Consider the following 18630-nt stretch of genomic DNA (forward strand, 5'->3'; position numbering starts at 1 on the left):
GGAAGGGGTTAACGTGCAAGAGAAGGGGGATAATATGCAGGGAAGGGGGATCATATGCAGGGGAAGATAACATGCAAGGAAGGGGGATAACTTGCAGGAAAAAGGGGGCATCTTGCAGGGAAGGGGGATCATATGCAAGGGAAGGGGGATAACATGTCTGGGAAGGGGGATAACATGCATGGAAAGGGGAATAACTTGCAGGAGAAGGGGGATAATATGCAAGGGAAGGGGGATAACTTCGTGGGGAAGGGGGATAACTTGCATAGGAAGGTGGATAATATGCAGAGAAGGGGGATAATATGTCTGGGAAGGGGGATAACTTGTAGGAGAAGGGGGATAATATGCAAGGGAAGGGGGATAACATGTAAGGAAGGGGGATAACTTGTAGGAGAAGGGGGATAACTTGCATAGGAAGGTGGATAATATGCAGAGAAGGGGGATAACTTGCAGGGAAGGGGGATAACATGCAGGGAAGGGGGATAACATGCAGAGAAGGGGGATAATATGTCTGGGAAGGGGGATAACTTGTAGGAGAAGGGGGATAATATGCAAGGGAAAATATGTCTGGCAAGGGGGATAATATACAGAGAAGGGGGATAACTTGCAGGGAAGGGGGATACCTTGCAAGGGAAGGGGGATAATATGCAGAGAAGGGGGATAACTTGCAGGAGAAGGGGGATAATATGTCTGGGAAGGGGGATAACATGCATGGAAAGGGGAATAACTTGCAGGATCATATGCAAGGGAAGGGGGATAACATGTCTGGGAAGGGGGATAACATGCATGGAAAGGGGAATAACTTGCAGGAGAAGGGGGATAATATGCAAGGGAAGGGGGATAACTTCGTGGGGAAGGGGGATAACTTGCATAGGAAGGTGGATAATATGCAGAGAAGGGGGATAATATGTCTGGGAAGGGGGATAACTTGTAGGAGAAGGGGGATAATATGCAAGGGAAGGGGGATAACATGTAAGGAAGGGGGATAACTTGTAGGAGAAGGGGGATAACTTGCATAGGAAGGTGGATAATATGCAGAGAAGGGGGATAACTTGCAGGGAAGGGGGATAACATGCAGGGAAGGGGGATAACATGCAGAGAAGGGGGATAATATGTCTGGGAAGGGGGATAACTTGTAGGAGAAGGGGGATAATATGCAAGGGAAGGGGGATAACATGTAAGGAGGGGGATAATATGCAAGGGAAGGGGGATAACATGTAAGGAAGGGGGATAACGTGCAGAGAAGGGGGATAACTTGCAGGGAAGGGGGATAACATGCAGGGAAGGGGGATAACATGCAGAGAAGGGGGATATGCAGAGAAGGGGGATAACTTGCAGGGAAGGGGGATAACTTGCAGGAGAAGGGGGAAATATGCAAGAGAAGGGGGATAACATGTAGGGAAGTGGATAACTTGCAAGGGAAGGGGGAAAATATGTCTGGCAAGGGGGATAATATACAGAGAAGGGGGATAACTTGCAAGGGAAGGGGGATAACATGCAGAGAAGGGGGATAACTTGCAGGAGAAGGGGGAAATATGCAAGAGAAGGGGGATAACATGTAGGGAAGTGGATAACTTGCAAGGGAAGGGGGAAAATATGTCTGGCAAGGGGGATAATATACAGAGAAGGGGGATAACTTGCAGGGAAGGGGGATACCTTGCAGGAAAAGGGAGTAATATGCAGAGAAGGGGGATAACTTGCAGGAGAAGGGGGATAACTTGCATAGGAAGGGGGATAACTTGCATAGGAAGGGGGGTAACATGCAGGGAAGGGGGATAACTTGCATGGGAAGGGGATAACTTGCAGGGGATGGGGGATAACTTGCAGGAGGAGGGGGATAACTTGCAAGGGATAAACTACACAATGAATTGTTGGATAGGGATTTAATAAAGAAAACTATCATTTGCTGGATTAATACTGAAAGTTTGCTTTCTCAAAATGTTTATTAGAAGTAATACCATGCCAAAATTTTAAAAAGATGATAAAAACGTTATTTTCTATTAGGTAACCATGGCGACATATCAAAATGGGGTAAAGATTGACATTCTACCAAAGGATTCCTGAAAATAAAAAAAAAACAATTTGAGACTGTGATAATAATAAACCGATGCCCCGTGTGCTACAGGCTGAGTGAACGTTTAAGATCCCTTGACAGTTGGAAATTGAAAAAGCTAATGGCGTTGCCTTGGCAATATGTCTTTCTATGCACACGTAATGGCGTTGTCCGTCTTCAGTAGCAAAAAATTAATTGATATAACTGAAAAATGATACGGTTAAATGAAACTGTTTACTTACGAATTGGATACGACTCTAAATGGGTTTGTCTGTATATATTGTCTATCAAATTGGTTACATAGTATGGATGCAAAACTCGTTTTCTGTATAGCTGCTAATTGATCTGGAAAAGAAATGTTAACATTGACCAAAACAGTAACAATGTTCAAAACAGTAACAATGTCCAAAACAGTAACAATGTTCAAAACAGTCACAATGTCCAAAACAGTAACATTGTCCAAAACAGTAACAATGTTCAAAACAGTCACAATGTCCAAAACAGTAACATTGACCAAAAAAGTAACAATGTTCAAAACAGTGACAATGTTCAAAACAGTAACAATGTTCGTAACAGTAACACTGTCCAAAACAGTAACAATGTTCAAAACAGTAACACTGTTCAAAACAGTAACATTGTTCAAAACAGTAACATTGTTCAAAACAGTAACAATGTTCCAAATAGAAACCGCGGCATTGTTCAACACAGTCACAGTAACAATGTTAAAAATATGAATTAAAACAGTGATAAAAACATACCTGAAGTAAAACCTCTTCTCTGTTCCTGGGTTTCGTACCAAAAACTGTCGCCATGTTTCAGATCATGGAACTGTTGGCCCAATAAACAGGAGAGGACAGGTCCCACTGCAGAGCCTGGTTCATCTCTCTCAGACATCGCTCCAGTGAACAAATCCAGTTCATCTACATGACTGAAAAAATATAGAACAATATACACAACACTTGCTTACATTTCCAGAACAACTCGACATCAACCTTTTCAGGATTTTCCAGAGTGGTCAGTAAAAATATATTCTTGTATAAAACAAAAATAGTAGCAAAATAATGTCAAAGCCTTTTGAAATGGTAAGGGGTTCCATAAGGTCAACTACCATAAGGGAGCACCCACCCCAGAAAAATGCAAGAGGGCATAATTACGTTTAAAATTAAATGTCCCGGGAAGGGCCCGCTTATATAGTTGAGGCTCTAGGCTCTGGTTCCCAGTCAATAAAACAGACTTACTTATACAGTCTGCTCATGGAAGGACCAAGACGTCCAAAGATCGAAGAGTAGAAGCTTCGGACTCTTGGCAATCCACACCATTCTCTAAAATCATTATAAGGAGGCAATCCGTGGTCTCGCCCTCTCTGTATATTGAAAGAAGCCAAATCAAACGATATGTCACCAAATTCAAATAAATGGTCGGTGATTTCCAGTGTTAGAAATCGATCCAAAACTTCGGCTTGGTTAGTTAAAATGTTGTCCACCACTTGGTCAAAAGAGTTGAAGATGTACTGTGGGTCGTTAAAGAGTTTTCTGGTCTGGACCTTCGTGCCGTTGATAATGAAGAAATCGGGTATCAGAGAATGACCGAATCTATAGGCTGCTGTGGCGAAAGAATTAGCTATACTGGGATCCGTATGGATATCATAGCGATATGGACCATCTAATCCAAACCGCCCTCTAGTTGCTGAATTCAATACCTCCGGCAGGAAATCTTTATAGGTTATTTTCTGAAATGAATTAAGAATCATATACCCAATCTGATGCAATGCTACGGTCCTGATACTTAGAGACAGATCAAGACAGAGTTTCAATTCAAAGAAGTTTGGCCAAGGACCAGCTGGAAGACAGGATCCTCGAGAATGTTAACTTAAAAGGTTTTTTTTTTAATTTCTTACTCACTTGCATGAAAGCAGCAATTATTTTGCGTGTTTCTTGAAATATGGTTTCATCATCCCAATTTGTAGAAAATTTGAACTCGTCAGCTATGTAGTTGTGAAATCTGACGAATAATGTATGTAGAGCTGTTAAACCAGGAAACACATGTACTCGTTCATCTCCTTCAATATAAATGTAGAAATCAACTGAAATGGGGTAAAACTGCCAATTCTGCTGCTCCGGACAGTAACGCATTTAGAGGGTGCGGCTAAGGGTGGAGGTTTGATGTAAAAATACTCTACCACAAAACTATCAAAATTGTCAGACATAGAAATAGAAACCATCCAATCTATCCAGTTTCCATCAAATTCCAACCCTCTCCCTTCCCCGAACATAAATATACATTAGTTACCTGCATCAAAGCAATAAGGAGAGTTAATCAAGATGCAGTCCGAATCTCGTCCTCGTGGTAAGAAAGCACCGCCGGCTGTTGTTTCCATTCTCCCTGAAATAAGTTATAGTTTGACACCAAGCTTCGTCAGCTATCAGGTGCGACGACATAATCGACAAGATAATGAGAATCAGCTGGTTTGAGTCATACGAATATCAACGGATGGACACTATCAAAATATTAACTTATAATTAATGACTTGACCAACAAAAGCAGGGAGATAGAAAGAGTACAATAGGGCCCTTTCGACTACCAAAGGATGCAGTATGAATGTTGACAGAACAGAACACACGTCGTTAGTCTAATGTACAGCACGCCCCTTCGCCTTTATATGCATTGCACAGTTCCTAGTACCCAATTCAGCTCAGCTTATTTGTAAATTACTTCAGGTTTCCAAATGTGATCGTTAATAGGTCTGATATAAAGTACCGATTTTGCATTGGTTTTCGACAACAAAACATGCCCTTTGTCTAAAACCTGTTAAAATATCTCACACAGAAGACAAGGAAAAGTCACTTCCTTAAAAGACCACTTTTTATTAATTTGACCTCATGTTTGGGTTTTGGCACTTAAATCAATTTCGCAAGAGGCTGCGTGTAAAAACCACACCCCATTCGTCATAAAATGTCTAAATGCGCCAGAAGTTTCTATATGGGGATTGGAACCTGTAAAATATTTACCATCAGGGCCACGAAGACGATCCTGTGTTCCTTGATCGCTGCCATAAACATTTGAGGCATCAATGAAGGCTGAGAGTAGATTCTGTTGTTCTCTCGGTTTCCTGACACCTATGGATAAGGAATGAAATAGAGTTTTACGTCCTACAGTTCTTCATCTTATTGAGCTAATGAAATTAAATAGAGTTTTACGTCCTACTGTTCTGCATCTTATTGAGCTAATGAGACGAATGGAGTTTTGCTTCCATAGAGATGCCGAATTTTTAATCCCAACCTCGGCAGTTGTCCACTCATTAAGTCAGCTTGCCACTTATTTGTACCCCAAATTTTCGGAAGGCTGGCGAATACACTCTTCCTAGAAATAGTAGTGCAGTCTATGGTTTCGACTCTGAGACAGTTGCGACATAAAATGGACAACCGACCAATTCCATTACTGCAACATAACACCATTCACCATTGTCCCTTCAGTTACACCATTTGCACCTCTGAACAATCACGTCTGGCTACGGCCTTGAGCTGCAGAGTTTCAAAATGAAAATTGGTCTGGTGTACTTACTCATTTCCGGATTGACTGGTCGGGAACGAATAAAATCCATGCATTGGGACTCAAAGAATCGGTCTTTGGTAGTTTGAAACATTGAGATAGTAAAACACATTCCCCTCCTGGAAACAAATCCAAGGTAAAACAAATAAAACTTCCATCATCGTACCCAGCTTTACACAGTGTTATAAATGTAACTTGATTTAGTTTTTAGGATGGACGATGAGGTTGGAAGAGAGATAAGGGTGTAAGATCAGAGGGAAGAAGACCTACTGGGCGATAGGAAGGGGAGACTTTTCCCAATTTGTCAAGAAATAAGCGGAGCAATATGCCTTCTCTTTGAGAGTCCCGAGATGCCCTTCCCACCTACTCTTGATATAGCATCCAATGAATTGAAATACGAATGATTTTACCTTCTAAAAGTATCAGCATGGTATCGCCCTATACTAGCTCCAGATTCACTGCAACAAGTTGTTAAATCCACAGCTGAAAGTACAAGAATCTGATATTATTTTTACGATGTTTTCGTCCAATACTATTGGTTGTACAACTGGCGGATGTAATGATGATGTAAAGAATTCACGCGCAATCGATCAATTTACTTCGTTGTTCTTTCTATATAAAGAATCAATATGGTCGCTGATATCAAGAATACGCGTGCATTCGCCAAATTGACCTAAATTATACTAACGTTGTTCTATAGCATGTGTATTTCCTCAATTGATCCAAATACTACTTACGTTGTTCTATAGCAGCTGCAGTTAAATCGTGATCGAGAAACTGTCCCCATTGCATCAGCATCACGCTATGAATAGAGGTTGTGGGATTTGGATCGGGTCTGTGAATTTCAACGCCGATTAATCTGGGACTTGGCAATTGGCTTCGGAAACAGCCAAACATGCTCAAATCGTTTCTACAAGTTCCACGAAGTCTTGGTATTGATATTCCTGTAAGTAGACAAGAGGGATTTTATGCTATAATAAAATATATCATTATCAGTACCGTATAGGCCTGTAGCCAGTCTTGGTTGTTGGGGGAGGGGCAAGTAATATATCCAGAGGGTCAATGAGTGGTGTTTAGTTTCAGTGGTTTAGGACACGGAATGGATTTCGAAATCAGGGAAGTTTCCACTACTTTCCAGCACGATAATTATGTAATATAATCAATTGATTTCATTTAGAAAGGTATCTAAATTGTTTGCTTATATAAAGAGTTCAGATATCCACGAAGTTCTGCTATAATACTATTTTTGCATACGAATGTAGTGCCAGTTAATCCTCTTCTGTCGTCTTTTATCAGGAGATTAGGTACCATGAGTTCGAATCTTCCTTGACAAATTTTATACCACGGCTATTCCTTCCGAGAGTCCGTCCGATGCGTCTATACGTACCGTCGTCATAATGTGGCGGTAAAAAGCGTTTAAATTTTTCAAAGGATCGGCCCCAGTTTGGGTATCTCAGATTGTTGCACTCTCCGTCAGCTGATCTGTAATATGGTGTAGTTAAAGGACACCGGGCTTGTCTGTAAATAAAGGAAATGAAATTAAATGAACTTGTATGTCCTTCTTTTCTTCAAATTATTGGACTAATGAAATGAAATAGAGTTTTATATCCCACTGTTCTGTATCTTATTGGACTAATGAAATGAAATGGAGTTTTATATCCTACTGTTCTGTATCTTATTGAACTAATGAAATGAAATAGAGTTTTAGATCCAACTGTTCTTTACATTATTGGACTAAATGAAATGAAATGGAGTGTTATATCCTACGATTCTGTACCTTATTGGACTAATGAAATGAAATAGAGTTTTATATCCTACTGTTCTGTATCTTATTAGACTAATGAAATGAAATGGAGTTTTATATCCTACTGTTCTGTATCTTATTGAACTAATGAAATGAAATAGAGTTTTAGATCCAACTGTTCTTTACATTATTGGACTAATGAAATGAAATGGAGTTTTATATCCTACGATTCTGTACCTTATTGGACTAATGAAATGAAATAGAGTTTTATATCCTACTGTTCTGTATCTTATTAGACTAATGAAATGAAATGGAGTTTTATATCCTACTGTTCTGTATCTTATTAGACTAATGAAATGAAATGGAGTTTTATATCCTACTGTTCTGTATCTTATTAGACTAATGAAATGAAATGGAGTTTTATATCCTACTGTTCTGTATCTTATTAGACTAATGAAATGAAATGGGGTTTTATATCCTCCTGTTCTGTATCTTATTGGACTAATGAAATGAAATAGAGTTTTATATTCTACTGTTCTGTATCTTATTAGACTAATGAAATGAAATGGAGTTTTATATCCTACTGTTCTGTATCTTATTAGACTAATGAAATGAAATGGAGTTTTATATCCTACTGTTCTGTATCTTATTAGACTAATGAAATGAAATGGAGTTTTATATCCTACTGTTCTGTATCTTATTAGACTAATGAAATGAAATGGAGTTTTATATCCTACTGTTCTGTATGTTATTGGACTAATGAAAAGAAATGGAGTTTTATATCCTACTGTTCTGTATCTTATTAGACTAATGAAATGAAATGGAGTTTTATATCCTACTGTTCTGTATCTTATTAGACTAATGAAATGAAATGGAGTTTTATATCCTACTGTTCTGTATGTTATTGGACTAATGAAAAGAAATGTAGTTTATATCCTACTGTTGTACTTTTCAGTAGAAGGGCAATTGCATATGAAAATTGGGTTTAAGTCGTTTGGTCTTAGTCAAATGAAACGAACAATTGACAACCAAAACAAGGTGCAAGTCAATTGGCCCAGTCAAGCTGGTCCTAGTCAACTGGTTCGAACAATTAAAATCCCAGTCGAGTACAGCAAGTCAAGTTGTCTCAGTCAAGTGAGACAAGTCATTTGGTCCTAGTCAACTGGTACGAACAATTCAAATCCCAGTCGAGAACAGCAAGTCAAGTTGTCTCAGTCAAGTGAGACAAGTCAATTGGCCCAATCAAGTTGTCCTAGTGAATTGATCCAGTTGTGTTGAATACGTCAGTTGGGACAAGTCATTTGGTCCTCGTCAACTGATACGAACAATTCAAATCCCAGTCGAGAACAGCAAGTCAAGTTGTCTCAGTCAAGTGAGACAAGTCAATTAGCCCAATCAAGTTGTCCTAGTGAACTGATCCAGTTGTGTTGAATACGTCAGTTGGGACAAGTCATTTGGTCCTCGTCAACCGGTACGAACAATTCAAATCCCAGTCGAGAACAGCAAGTCAAGTTGTCTCAGTCAAGTGAGACAAGTCAATTGGCCCAATCAAGTTGTCCTAGTGAATTGATCCAGTTGTGTTGAATACGTCAGTTGGGACAAGTCATTTGGTCCTCGTCAACTGGTACGAACAATTGGCGACCCAAACAAATTTGTAACGTCAATCGGTCCAGGGCAAGTGGGACAAGTCAATTAGCCCAATCGATTAATATTGGTTGGCTAAGCATCTGCAGCATGAAACATAGAATTATCATCATTACCTCCTTTTCCTTTTCTTTGAGCTATGTTCACGTTCAGTAGCCGGTGAGTTGAGACTGAATCCAAAACCATTTTTTAAAAAAGAGCTCCGGGCTAGACACATCGTAAGGGAGGTGATAGGGGGAACCACAAGTTCTGAAAAACGACATTAATTTTATATTATAATGATGGAGTAATTGTTATATGAAGAGTTTTTGGGCCCTAACTTGCATCGCTTTGGTTCCTAACCTAGGATGTTTTCACCCCAGGGGTGTGGGACTAGGGTGTCAGCAACGCGGTCAAACCTTGTGGGAGAAGAATTTATATTTAAAGATCTATATGGGCTTATAGTGCCCATTGGGAGGGGCCGTGGGGTTTGGTGATGATATTGGTCGGCGGTCAGACGTAATCCCCCCCCCCCCCCAACCCAAACCGAAGCTACTGAACTAAACTCATCGGACGGTATATGTGAATCAATTTACCTTCAGTGGTGTCATTTTGTTGAGCTAAACTTGCGATAAACCAGACAAAAAATAAGGCAAAAACAAAATTTACTTTCATCTGGAATAGTTAACGTGATTTAGTAAACAAACAAAATAAGCATTCATCATTACTTAGTAAGCATTTTATCAATTTATTTTGTTAACATTTGATCGATTTTGTTAACATTTGATCGATTTTGTAAACATTTTATCGATTTTGTAAACATTCATCATCATTTTGATAACATTTGATTGATTTTGTAAACATAAATCATCAAAGCATAAACATTTTGTCGATTTTATAAACCATCACGATAAAATTGTAAACAATTTATTATTTTGTAAGCAATTTATTCATTTTGTAAACATTCATCAGCAAATCGTAAACATTTGTCACCATTTTGTAAACACGCATCTATTAATTGTAAACAAAAAAAATTTTTGGTGAAGCTAAATCATAGGATCCATGACGTCAAAGATTCCAAAATATTGGTATTTGTGACGTCATTAATCCGTGAACAATCGGAAACATTCACACTCACAAAAATAAACCCCAAACAAGTTTTTTTTTTGGATTTTTCCATTCTTTGGTTTAAAAGACGATAAAATGACGAAAATAAGACAACATTATGACTTACCTTCGTTATATATTTGAGACCAACACTGTCTGTTCAGAGTTATTCGATCCCATTTTTTTTATTTCTTTCGGGGATTGTCCTATTGGATTGGTTAAAGGGTACTCACGTCAAAGATCGTATCTTTAGGTAGCCCTAAGTTAAGTTTTTATAATCAGGGTTACTGAGTAAAAAGTTCGTATTTTTGATCATAATATTGCCTAAATCTATCTATAATATCTTTGAAATAACGAGAAAAAAATACAAATGAATTGCCCAATATTGAAACGTTAAAGTACGTTACACCTTTCACTGCACAGGGCAAATTGAAATCTGAATGAGTGGTACATGATTATGAAAGAAAGAAAGGTTAGTGCCAATTTGAAGGATAACAAAATACATGTAGATTAACGGGAATCCATTCTACCAGCTGGTCCTCTTCCAACCAAACCTCTTGGCATTGATTTTACAAGGATAACAACTTAGGTTCACGAGGATCCTGTCTCCCCATGAACCTTGGCTAATTCTCTTGGTATTGATTTTACAAGAATAACAACTTAGGTTTACGAGGATCCTTTCTACCAGCTGGTCCTTGGCCAAACCTCTTGGTGATGATTTTACAAGGATAACAACTCGGGTTTAAGGAATCCTATCTATCAAAACTCTTGGCATTCTTCTTTCGCAAATTATCCTTACCCATTTACAGCTGGGATTTGATATTATCAGATCTTTTTACTTAATTAAACATGTATATGCAGTGACATTTTGAAGCACGAAATTCCATTATAACAGTATAAAAATCAAAAATAAGATATTGCTTATTTTGATCGTCCCCGATCTAGACCACCCGTTGCCCTACATTTTAAAGGATAAATGAGCTCAAGATCAACCTATAGACAAGTGTGTTTCATCCAGTCATGTAGGATTTTAACTGGGTAGTAGGCTCGACTTATTATTATATTTTTTATTCAAATTGTTCGGACATTGGACAAATATATTTGTATTAATTTTCTGAACATGAGGTGTGCAATGGTGCAAACTTTACACCTGCTCTCCGACAACTATTAACAGTAAGCTCAGAATTGATTTTTTCTGTCATTTCACAAACTTCAGAATGACTTCAGATTCAGAAATATCGGGTTTGTTGCAAAATAATGTAAATGAAATGAAATGTAGTCCATACAAGTACAAGAGAGTTGACGTTAAACCCAAGCCAATAAATAAAAAACCCAGGGCAATAATAACTGCAGGCGAAGATTGAAGTTGGCTTTTTATATCACAATATATTCAAGACGTTTTGTTTCGTTTTGGACAATACGGGATGTAGAATTATGAGGGACGATGTAGGGCCGATTATCGATGAAAATGGGGACCCTCGTCTATCTTCAATCTCATACCTTGATTGCAATAATCATTTTTCTTGTGTCACGAAATGCAGCGATTTGGTTCGATTGTTCTACCGCGTGTCACGTTAACAAGTAAATCTCGTAAAAGGGACTAAGACAATAAATATCCATGTCACGTGATTTTCAAACCGGCTAATCAACACGCTTCTACATACGTTTTGTTTTGTACAAAAAAAACACACAAACTCGGGAATATGATAGCCGTTAAAGCAATCCCTTTCGTAAGAAAAAGGGTCGTTTTGATTGGTTAAAATTCGACGACGTTGACGACGGACACAGAGCAAACACTAATTTGTATTTAAGTAATTTATTGACTATAGTTAGCTATATGAGGTGCTATCAAATCAGGATCTATCAGTGTATCTTCTAGCGGTAAATCTACGTTATATTCGTACTGCTGATGTTTGTGTTGAAGACCTAGACGCCGAGTTCTCTGAGGTATTGGTAATTCAGAATGATGAGCAGGCAAGGGCTCCGTGAAAAAATATGGATGGAGTAATGCCTGAAAGAAAAAGAATATTTAATATCCAGTACTCAGGGCCTTAAGCATATTTTGCGAACAGTAACATCACCAAACAAGTTGCTGTCAGTGTCCCTGATATACATAAATTTTTGTAGAAAATCTCTTTAAAATCCCATTCAGGCCAATTGCTTTTAGAAAATGCTCTATAATGTAATTTGGATATTGTTACCTCTTTAGCTGATATCCTCTGTTTGGATGGATACACAAGGAATCTTTTTAAAAGATCTAGAGCGTTAGGTGTGCCATCTACTACTATATCTTCAAATGGAATAGCGAGGTTATGTTCAAATGATATTTTATGATAATCTGGCAGATCAGTCATCCCCTAGAAATAAATAAATAGAAATAGAATTGAGTATGGGCAACACCAGGCAGTGTGCAATGTAATAGAACAAATAGCACAGCGGCATAAGCCTTCTATTTTTCCGATTTCTAACTGTTGAGAGTACAAGATTTGAACAACATAATATAGAAGCGGGGAGCACATATAACAAAACACAAGACAATATTATGGAATATAACACACTTCTTTAATAAGGTTGGGCACATAACGTTTCAACACAAGATACACGAGTCGTCATCAGATGTAATGATGAAGACACGTGTATATTATGTTGAAACGTTATGTGCCCAACCTTATAAAAGAAGTGTGTTATATTCCATAATATTGTCTTTTTTTTTGTTATATGTTGGGAGTATAGACTGTAACACACAGGGCCTCATTTGATTGACTTATACAAATGCCTAAAGGCTTTTCTAAACTTGGAAAAATATCACCTATTATTTTGGTTTTTTTGATCCAACAGGGTTAAAAAAAAAAACAACTTACTGGCCATGTTTTCTCTGTGGGGGTTCCAAGCACCCGTAAAACATAACATAACTGTTCTATATCTGTTTCTCCCTGTATATAGAAAATATATAAACATGTTGTATTTACCAGTCATGAAATGCTGATTTGACTGTATTTACCGTCATGTTGATAGGATGAATCAGCTCTAGACTGTTCATTTGCTTGCTTGCAAAGACATTGGAGAGGAATTGGAAAGGTTTAGATAGAAACTTTGAATGCCCCAGATCCAAATACAAAGGCTAGAAACTTTGAGTACCCAGAAAACAATAGCCTAGGACACATTTATGAATAAATACATTTGCTGATAAAAACTTACTGATATTATCAAAATGAACATGTGGTCATACTGAATAATCTAAGTACAATAGGATGTGACTTTAGTAGGTCATATCAATATGACCTATTTTCCAACTTACATATTTGACTTAGAAATTATATTAAAGGGACAGATGCGCCATATTTTTGACCAATCATACTTTAGTTCCAGAAACTGGAATTTTTTAGCTTATATGAACAGTGATAGTGTTCACAGCTCACTGTCGAAATCTGAACCTTCAAATTCATGTATGTCCAGAATTATCAGCGTTTGAAAGTTAAAATGACAACTCGTCTTTTCTTGAGACACTGCCATATATAGAACAGCCATATATAGAAATAGGAAAACAAGTTATATTTAGAGGAATTACGTGATTTTCGTACATCTCTAGTACTTCTGAAGACTATTTACATATATTCAAAACTCAAATCCGCAAAAATGGTGCACCTGTCCTATTAAATTACATATTTGACTTATTCTTATTAAGTTAAGTGCCGATATGTTTTATATTTTTTAGCCTGTGGTAACAATAAGTGTAATTCATATTTGACTTATTTTTATTAAGTTAAGTGCTGATATGTTTTATATTTTTTAGCCTGTGGTAACAATAAGTGTAATTCATATTTGATTTTAAACTTAAGTCTTTGGTGAAATATTTTGCAAATCAGAATATTTTTGATTAATATAACGATGAAATGCTAAAAATGTCACAAAATTTATTAAAAATATGATCTTTGAAAGACATACAGGAGTAGGAAAGATACATTAATCACTAATACTGTTGTTAATTATTTTACTTGATAATGTACCTGTTACCTGTATGTGTTTCAAAACGTAGTATATAATAAACTCAGAAGTAGTATATCTATATATCTTAGTTTTTTTTTAAAATATAATGAAAAAAAAAAAAAAAAAACAGAGACTTACCGGGAACAAGGGAGAGTTGTTTAATAATTCACCAAAAATACAGCCAACAGCCCTACAAAATAAACCAGGGCATTCTAGTTGACTCAACCATAAATAGATCAGTTTACTGTTCTGACAAAATTTTCCTCATTGCACACTTCATCTTATTTGCAGAATTAGTTGCAGACAATTTATTAGGATGTAAAACTTCATCTCATCTTGGTAAATTTTCCCTCATTGCACACTACCTTATGATTAGATTATCAATTTCTGAAGTAAAACTCCATTTCATTTCATTTTGAACCATTAACGCGTATTTCAATTTTAAAAAGGGAGATAAACTTTACCTACCATAAATCTACGCCTTCGTCATATTTTCTAGCACCATACAATAACTCTGGAGATCTGTACCATCTAAATATAGCACAAATCAAATGTCACAAATCAAATATTACAATCAAATTCTATAAATCAAATGTCATAAATCAAATGTCATAAATCAAATGTCACAAATCTGATTTTACAAATCAAATTCTATAAATCAAATGTAACAAATCAAATGTCATAAATCAAATAAAACAAATCAAATTCTATAAATCAAATAAAACAAATCAAATTCTTTAAATCAAATAAAACAAATCAAATTCTATAAATCAAATAAAACAAATCAAATTCTTTAAATCAAATAAAACAAATCAAATTCTATAAATCAAATGTCATAAATCAAATAAAACAAATCACATAAAACAAATCACATTGTACAAATCAGATGTCACAAATCAAAATTTAAAAATACACTCACCTTGTGGCCACCTGATGACTATAAAGCCTCTCTCCTTTATTCTGAAACACCCTAGCTAGACCAAAATCTGCTATCTTTAAATGTCCTGTAGCACTTATCAATAGATTAGCTGGCTTTAAATCCTAGAGATTAATAAAATAAATCATCTAAAAATCAGGATGGTTTCAGTAAATACAGTGGTCTTAATATTTTGTTTGATAGAATTCAATCACAGCCATTCATGTCACTTTTCAAAATGGAAATATATTTGTCTTAATTGATGAACTCTGAAACTTACCTGATGTCTGATTGCACCTATAAAATATCCAAGTGCATTCTTGAAGATTAGGACAATTGGTTTTGGTATTATATATTTTTTTTAGTACCGGTATAGTTTATATTTATGGCGTTGGATACCAAAATTGAAATTTAAAGGTACATTAATACTCAAAACTTGTAATGGATACTTACTCTATGCATGATATGATTTTCATGAAGATGGGCCACTCCCTTTAATAACATCAGCATGTAGGATTTGACTTGAGCCTCTGTCAATGGTTTGTCGCTGTTTCTGATGACTTCTGATAGATCAGACAACATATAATTAAACACTAGCACTATCATAGAACCATGAGGAAAAACATCACGTAATGTTACTACCTAGAAGAAAAAAAATTGGAAAAATGGAAAATTTGATTTAAGTTATAAAAAGATATAAAAAATGTTTAAATTTGTGCTAAAAATTTGAGAAAATCTGTATATGTATATAATGTACTTGAAAATAAATGAGAAAAAAATTATTTTTACAAGGATGGTTCTTGAGGATCCTGTCTACAAGTTGGTTCTCAACCAAACCTCTAGGTAATTATCTTACAAGGATAACTTAGGTTCTTGAGGATCCTGTCTACAAGCTGGTCCTCAACCAAACCTCTTGGTAATTATCTTACAAGGATAACTTAGGTTCTTGAGGATCCTGTCTACCAGCTGGTCATTGGTCAAACCTCTTGGTATTGATTTTACAAGGATAACAACTTAGGTTCTCTAAGATCCTTTCTACCAGCTAGTCATTGGTCAAACCTCTTGGTAATTATCTTACAAGGATAACATCCTTTCTACCTAATAAACATACAAAGGCTAAGGTTGAAACCCTTTTAGACTTAAGATACTTACATACGGATTGTCTTCAATTTCTTGTAAAGCTTTGATTTCTCTGAGGGCTGTGTTTGGTATGCCATCTTCTAAATTTCTTAATGGAATTTTTTTCAGAGCTACGATTTCACCACTCTACAAATTAAATATTTAGTGTTTAATTAAAATACAGCTCTATATATTTTGTTTTATTCATTTTCTGTGGGTAACCTCACTCAATCTGATTTTTTATGGTACAGCTCTAGACGGGTCTTTTTAGTTTCATTTATTTTCGGTGGGTTATTGTGCACATTCAGCATAGTAGGAAAATGCCACTATCCTGAAGAAATTTCCCTTATTGCACACTGCTAAGCATTGTTCTTCTTCATTACCAAATCTCTAGTCGGTAAAATCTCCTCACTCCATATAGAATCTCTCAAGCAAGATTAAATCTCACCTCAATGTGTTTGGCTTTTAAAACTATTCCATGAGCACCTTCTCCTATTCTTCCCAATATAGTATAGTTGTCCATTGTGGATTTTAAAGTCATTCAAATAACCATTAACTCTCGCTAAAATTGAAAAAGTAATCGGTATAACTAAATGTTGCCGGTAGTGAAAAGACAAATATTGTTGATTTGTTTACATGGTTAAGTTTAGACGTTTTGAACCTTAATAATGCTTGAAACACTTACACCGCCTGTTGAAAGCTTAATGGATATTTTGATTTGCCGACAAAACGTGTTATCTTTCTCATCTTTTGTCAAATTTCGATGAAAAATGCCCCATTTCTTTCCATAACAACGACGACGCTAATCAATAAAATTTTATGTTGAAATCATAGTAGTCTGAGTCCTATGATATGGGAGGTAACTCTTCATTATTTTCAGACCACGTTTAACTTGTAGATAATGACACTCATTAAAAATATCCAAATTCAAATAGTTTGGCCATGTCAGATATACCTTTGAGCAATATAAATGAAGTGAAATGAAAAACCCCCCTACTCCTATAAACTGTATGTGTCAGTCGACCGAGTTATCTAGCGAGACGATATATTTTAAAAGGCCAGTTATATAGTGATGTTTGTTGAAAGTCTTGAATATTGAATTGGACTGGGTTAACCAGATTGTCGTCCGCCTTAGTTGAAGCAGATGGGTGTTTCTGGGGATGCTTTTGGAGAAAAAAAAATCATAGTAGGGTATTCACATGGATTATTCAGCCTGGGTTGAAAATTATATTTTTTGGGTACCTTTCGCGCTTCGCATCGAACCGCTTTACACCTTCCCTTAAAATATCAGGCTCACATAAGGTACCATCCTCAAAAAGAACGAAGTAAACCTCTGAGTGCCGATTGCAATAGATTCCCCAAACTTCACTTAAAGTTTCCCTTTGACGTCATTCTTATTGTTCATTCGTGACGTCGTGGACATTTAGTTTCCACCCTTATAATCTCTTTGTCTAAACGAGGGAAAGAAAAGGGGATGTCGTTTGGTAGACGTAGTGGACTTGAATTATGGAAGACGAGCTGAGAATTTCACTAGGAAATGATTCTTTGGGAGCTTTTTCTGTTAATAGAAATGTAGTTACCTCTTATGATCATTATCGTAATGATCAAAACTACGGTCGGAAAAGTGTAAGTAGGGTCTACTAGCTAGTAGGCTAACCTATTTCGAACATACATGTATGTTATATAATCAAGAGTCAATTTGTGAGCACTCGCATTACCCTTGACACATCTGCTATATCTTCTAGGTTCTGAGGTCGTATTCTGTACAACCAGGCGCACACAGGGACGATGGTGCTTTCGGGTTCGAAAGTCCTACCAATCTGTGTAAACCATCCAGTCCAATAGCTCCAGCCACATCACCGAGTCTTCAAGCATTGGTAAGCTTCACTCTTAATTTCAGACCGGGGTTCGATGGGCTACAATAACTCTACGATTGGCGTGCTTCGTAGCCTACGACAAATATAACTGGTATACTTGGGATTAAAAATTCAAAAAAAGTGTAGCCTAATCTTGGCCAAATTTCCCTCATTGTACACCACAAGACGTTGTCCCTTCAGTTAAAATCGAAGAGATTTACAGAACAGTAATTACCATCTTGGTGACTTTATTTCATGTCATTTCCGTTGAGTAGTTCAACCTTCTGTAAAAGTTTCCAGTTGTTCTTTTCAGCCCAGCATCACGACCATCAATCAAACACCGGAACCACGAGTTTGTTGGAAAGATTTCTTGACTCAGCTGAACGCTAAAGGGAAGACGTCGAAGTTCTCTGTAAGGTCTGGGTTCGATGATGTACGAGTTATAGAACACAAGTATTCCCGACACAGCAAACAGAAAACATCCCTTCAGGTAATCACGATCAAAGGGACAGAGCGGACAGCTAATCCCCGCAACACCCCACCCCCCCCTCCCCCCGCAGCCCCGAATGCAAGTTTTTCGGGCAAGACTCTAATAACTAGGTTACAAATTCGGGCAAGCTCAGATATTTCGCCCCCCCCCCCCCTTCTTCCTTATATATATATATAAGAAATTTTTTAG

At 36.9% G+C, this 18630-nt stretch overlaps 6 protein-coding genes across 6 annotated transcripts in view; 1 reads left to right on the forward strand and 5 right to left on the reverse strand.

Moving 5' to 3' along the window:
* Positions 1 to 134: 134 nt before the first annotated feature.
* LOTGIDRAFT_88328 (hypothetical protein) lies at positions 135 to 868 on the reverse strand (the record flags this gene model as incomplete). Its single annotated transcript, XM_009067441.1, has 2 exons — positions 135 to 303; positions 759 to 868. Coding segments are annotated over 2 exons (279 nt in total), but the record flags the coding sequence as incomplete, so codon positions are not given.
* Positions 869 to 1055: 187 nt separating this feature from the next.
* LOTGIDRAFT_77881 (hypothetical protein) lies at positions 1056 to 1850 on the reverse strand (the record flags this gene model as incomplete). The annotated part of the gene is made up of 2 exons (XM_009067377.1): positions 1056 to 1434; positions 1798 to 1850. Coding segments are annotated over 2 exons (432 nt in total), but the record flags the coding sequence as incomplete, so codon positions are not given.
* A 137-nt stretch (positions 1851 to 1987) lies between these two features.
* Positions 1988 to 4427, reverse strand: LOTGIDRAFT_169138 (hypothetical protein; the record flags this gene model as incomplete). The annotated part of the gene is made up of 6 exons (XM_009067442.1): positions 1988 to 2057; positions 2293 to 2395; positions 2809 to 2978; positions 3289 to 3779; positions 3952 to 4109; positions 4340 to 4427. The coding sequence occupies 6 exons, from the start codon at positions 4425 to 4427 to the stop codon at positions 1988 to 1990; spliced, it is 1080 nt and encodes a 359-aa protein (XP_009065690.1).
* A 500-nt stretch (positions 4428 to 4927) lies between these two features.
* On the reverse strand, positions 4928 to 9641 carry LOTGIDRAFT_169139 (hypothetical protein; the record flags this gene model as incomplete). The annotated part of the gene is made up of 7 exons (XM_009067443.1): positions 4928 to 5166; positions 5612 to 5718; positions 6010 to 6082; positions 6337 to 6543; positions 6987 to 7117; positions 9104 to 9236; positions 9563 to 9641. The coding sequence occupies 7 exons, from the start codon at positions 9639 to 9641 to the stop codon at positions 4928 to 4930; spliced, it is 969 nt and encodes a 322-aa protein (XP_009065691.1).
* Positions 9642 to 11878: 2237 nt separating this feature from the next.
* On the reverse strand, positions 11879 to 16892 carry LOTGIDRAFT_169140 (hypothetical protein). Its single transcript, XM_009067444.1, has 10 exons — positions 16781 to 16892; positions 16544 to 16657; positions 16129 to 16242; positions 15430 to 15618; positions 14980 to 15101; positions 14529 to 14591; positions 14199 to 14250; positions 12935 to 13006; positions 12275 to 12430; positions 11879 to 12084 (listed from the first exon to the last, which is right to left on the reverse strand). The coding sequence occupies exons 2-10, from the start codon at positions 16616 to 16618 to the stop codon at positions 11890 to 11892; spliced, it is 1038 nt and encodes a 345-aa protein (XP_009065692.1). The 5' UTR covers positions 16619 to 16657; positions 16781 to 16892; the 3' UTR covers positions 11879 to 11889.
* A 709-nt stretch (positions 16893 to 17601) lies between these two features.
* Positions 17602 to 18630, forward strand: part of LOTGIDRAFT_236502 (hypothetical protein) — a gene marked incomplete at its 5' end in the record, with an annotated part of 6251 nt that continues 5222 nt past the window's right edge. The window contains 3 exons of the mRNA XM_009067445.1: positions 17602 to 17721; positions 17841 to 17972; positions 18265 to 18441. Coding sequence (XP_009065693.1) covers positions 17602 to 17721; positions 17841 to 17972; positions 18265 to 18441 — 429 coding nt within the window. The remainder of the gene's footprint in view (positions 17722 to 17840; positions 17973 to 18264; positions 18442 to 18630) is intronic.

Source organism: Lottia gigantea (assembly GCF_000327385.1).
Source record: "Lottia gigantea unplaced genomic scaffold LOTGIsca_82, whole genome shotgun sequence".
NCBI lineage: Eukaryota > Metazoa > Mollusca > Gastropoda > Lottiidae > Lottia > Lottia gigantea.

What these genes read in the sequence shown, in the direction of transcription:
- LOTGIDRAFT_169140 (XM_009067444.1), bottom strand. Translation starts at nt 16,618, where the DNA reads ATGGACAACTATACTATATTGGGAAGAATAGGAGAAGGTGCTCATGGA. An exon ending in AAATTGAAGACAATCCGTAT is followed by an intron (nt 15,619 to 16,128) that starts GTAAGTATCTTA and finishes TTTTTCTTCTAG; the next exon opens with GTAGTAACATTACGTGATGT. An exon ending in CCACAGAGAAAACATGGCCA is followed by an intron (nt 12,431 to 12,934) that starts GTAAGTTGTTTT and finishes ATTTATTTCTAG; the next exon opens with GGGATGACTGATCTGCCAGA.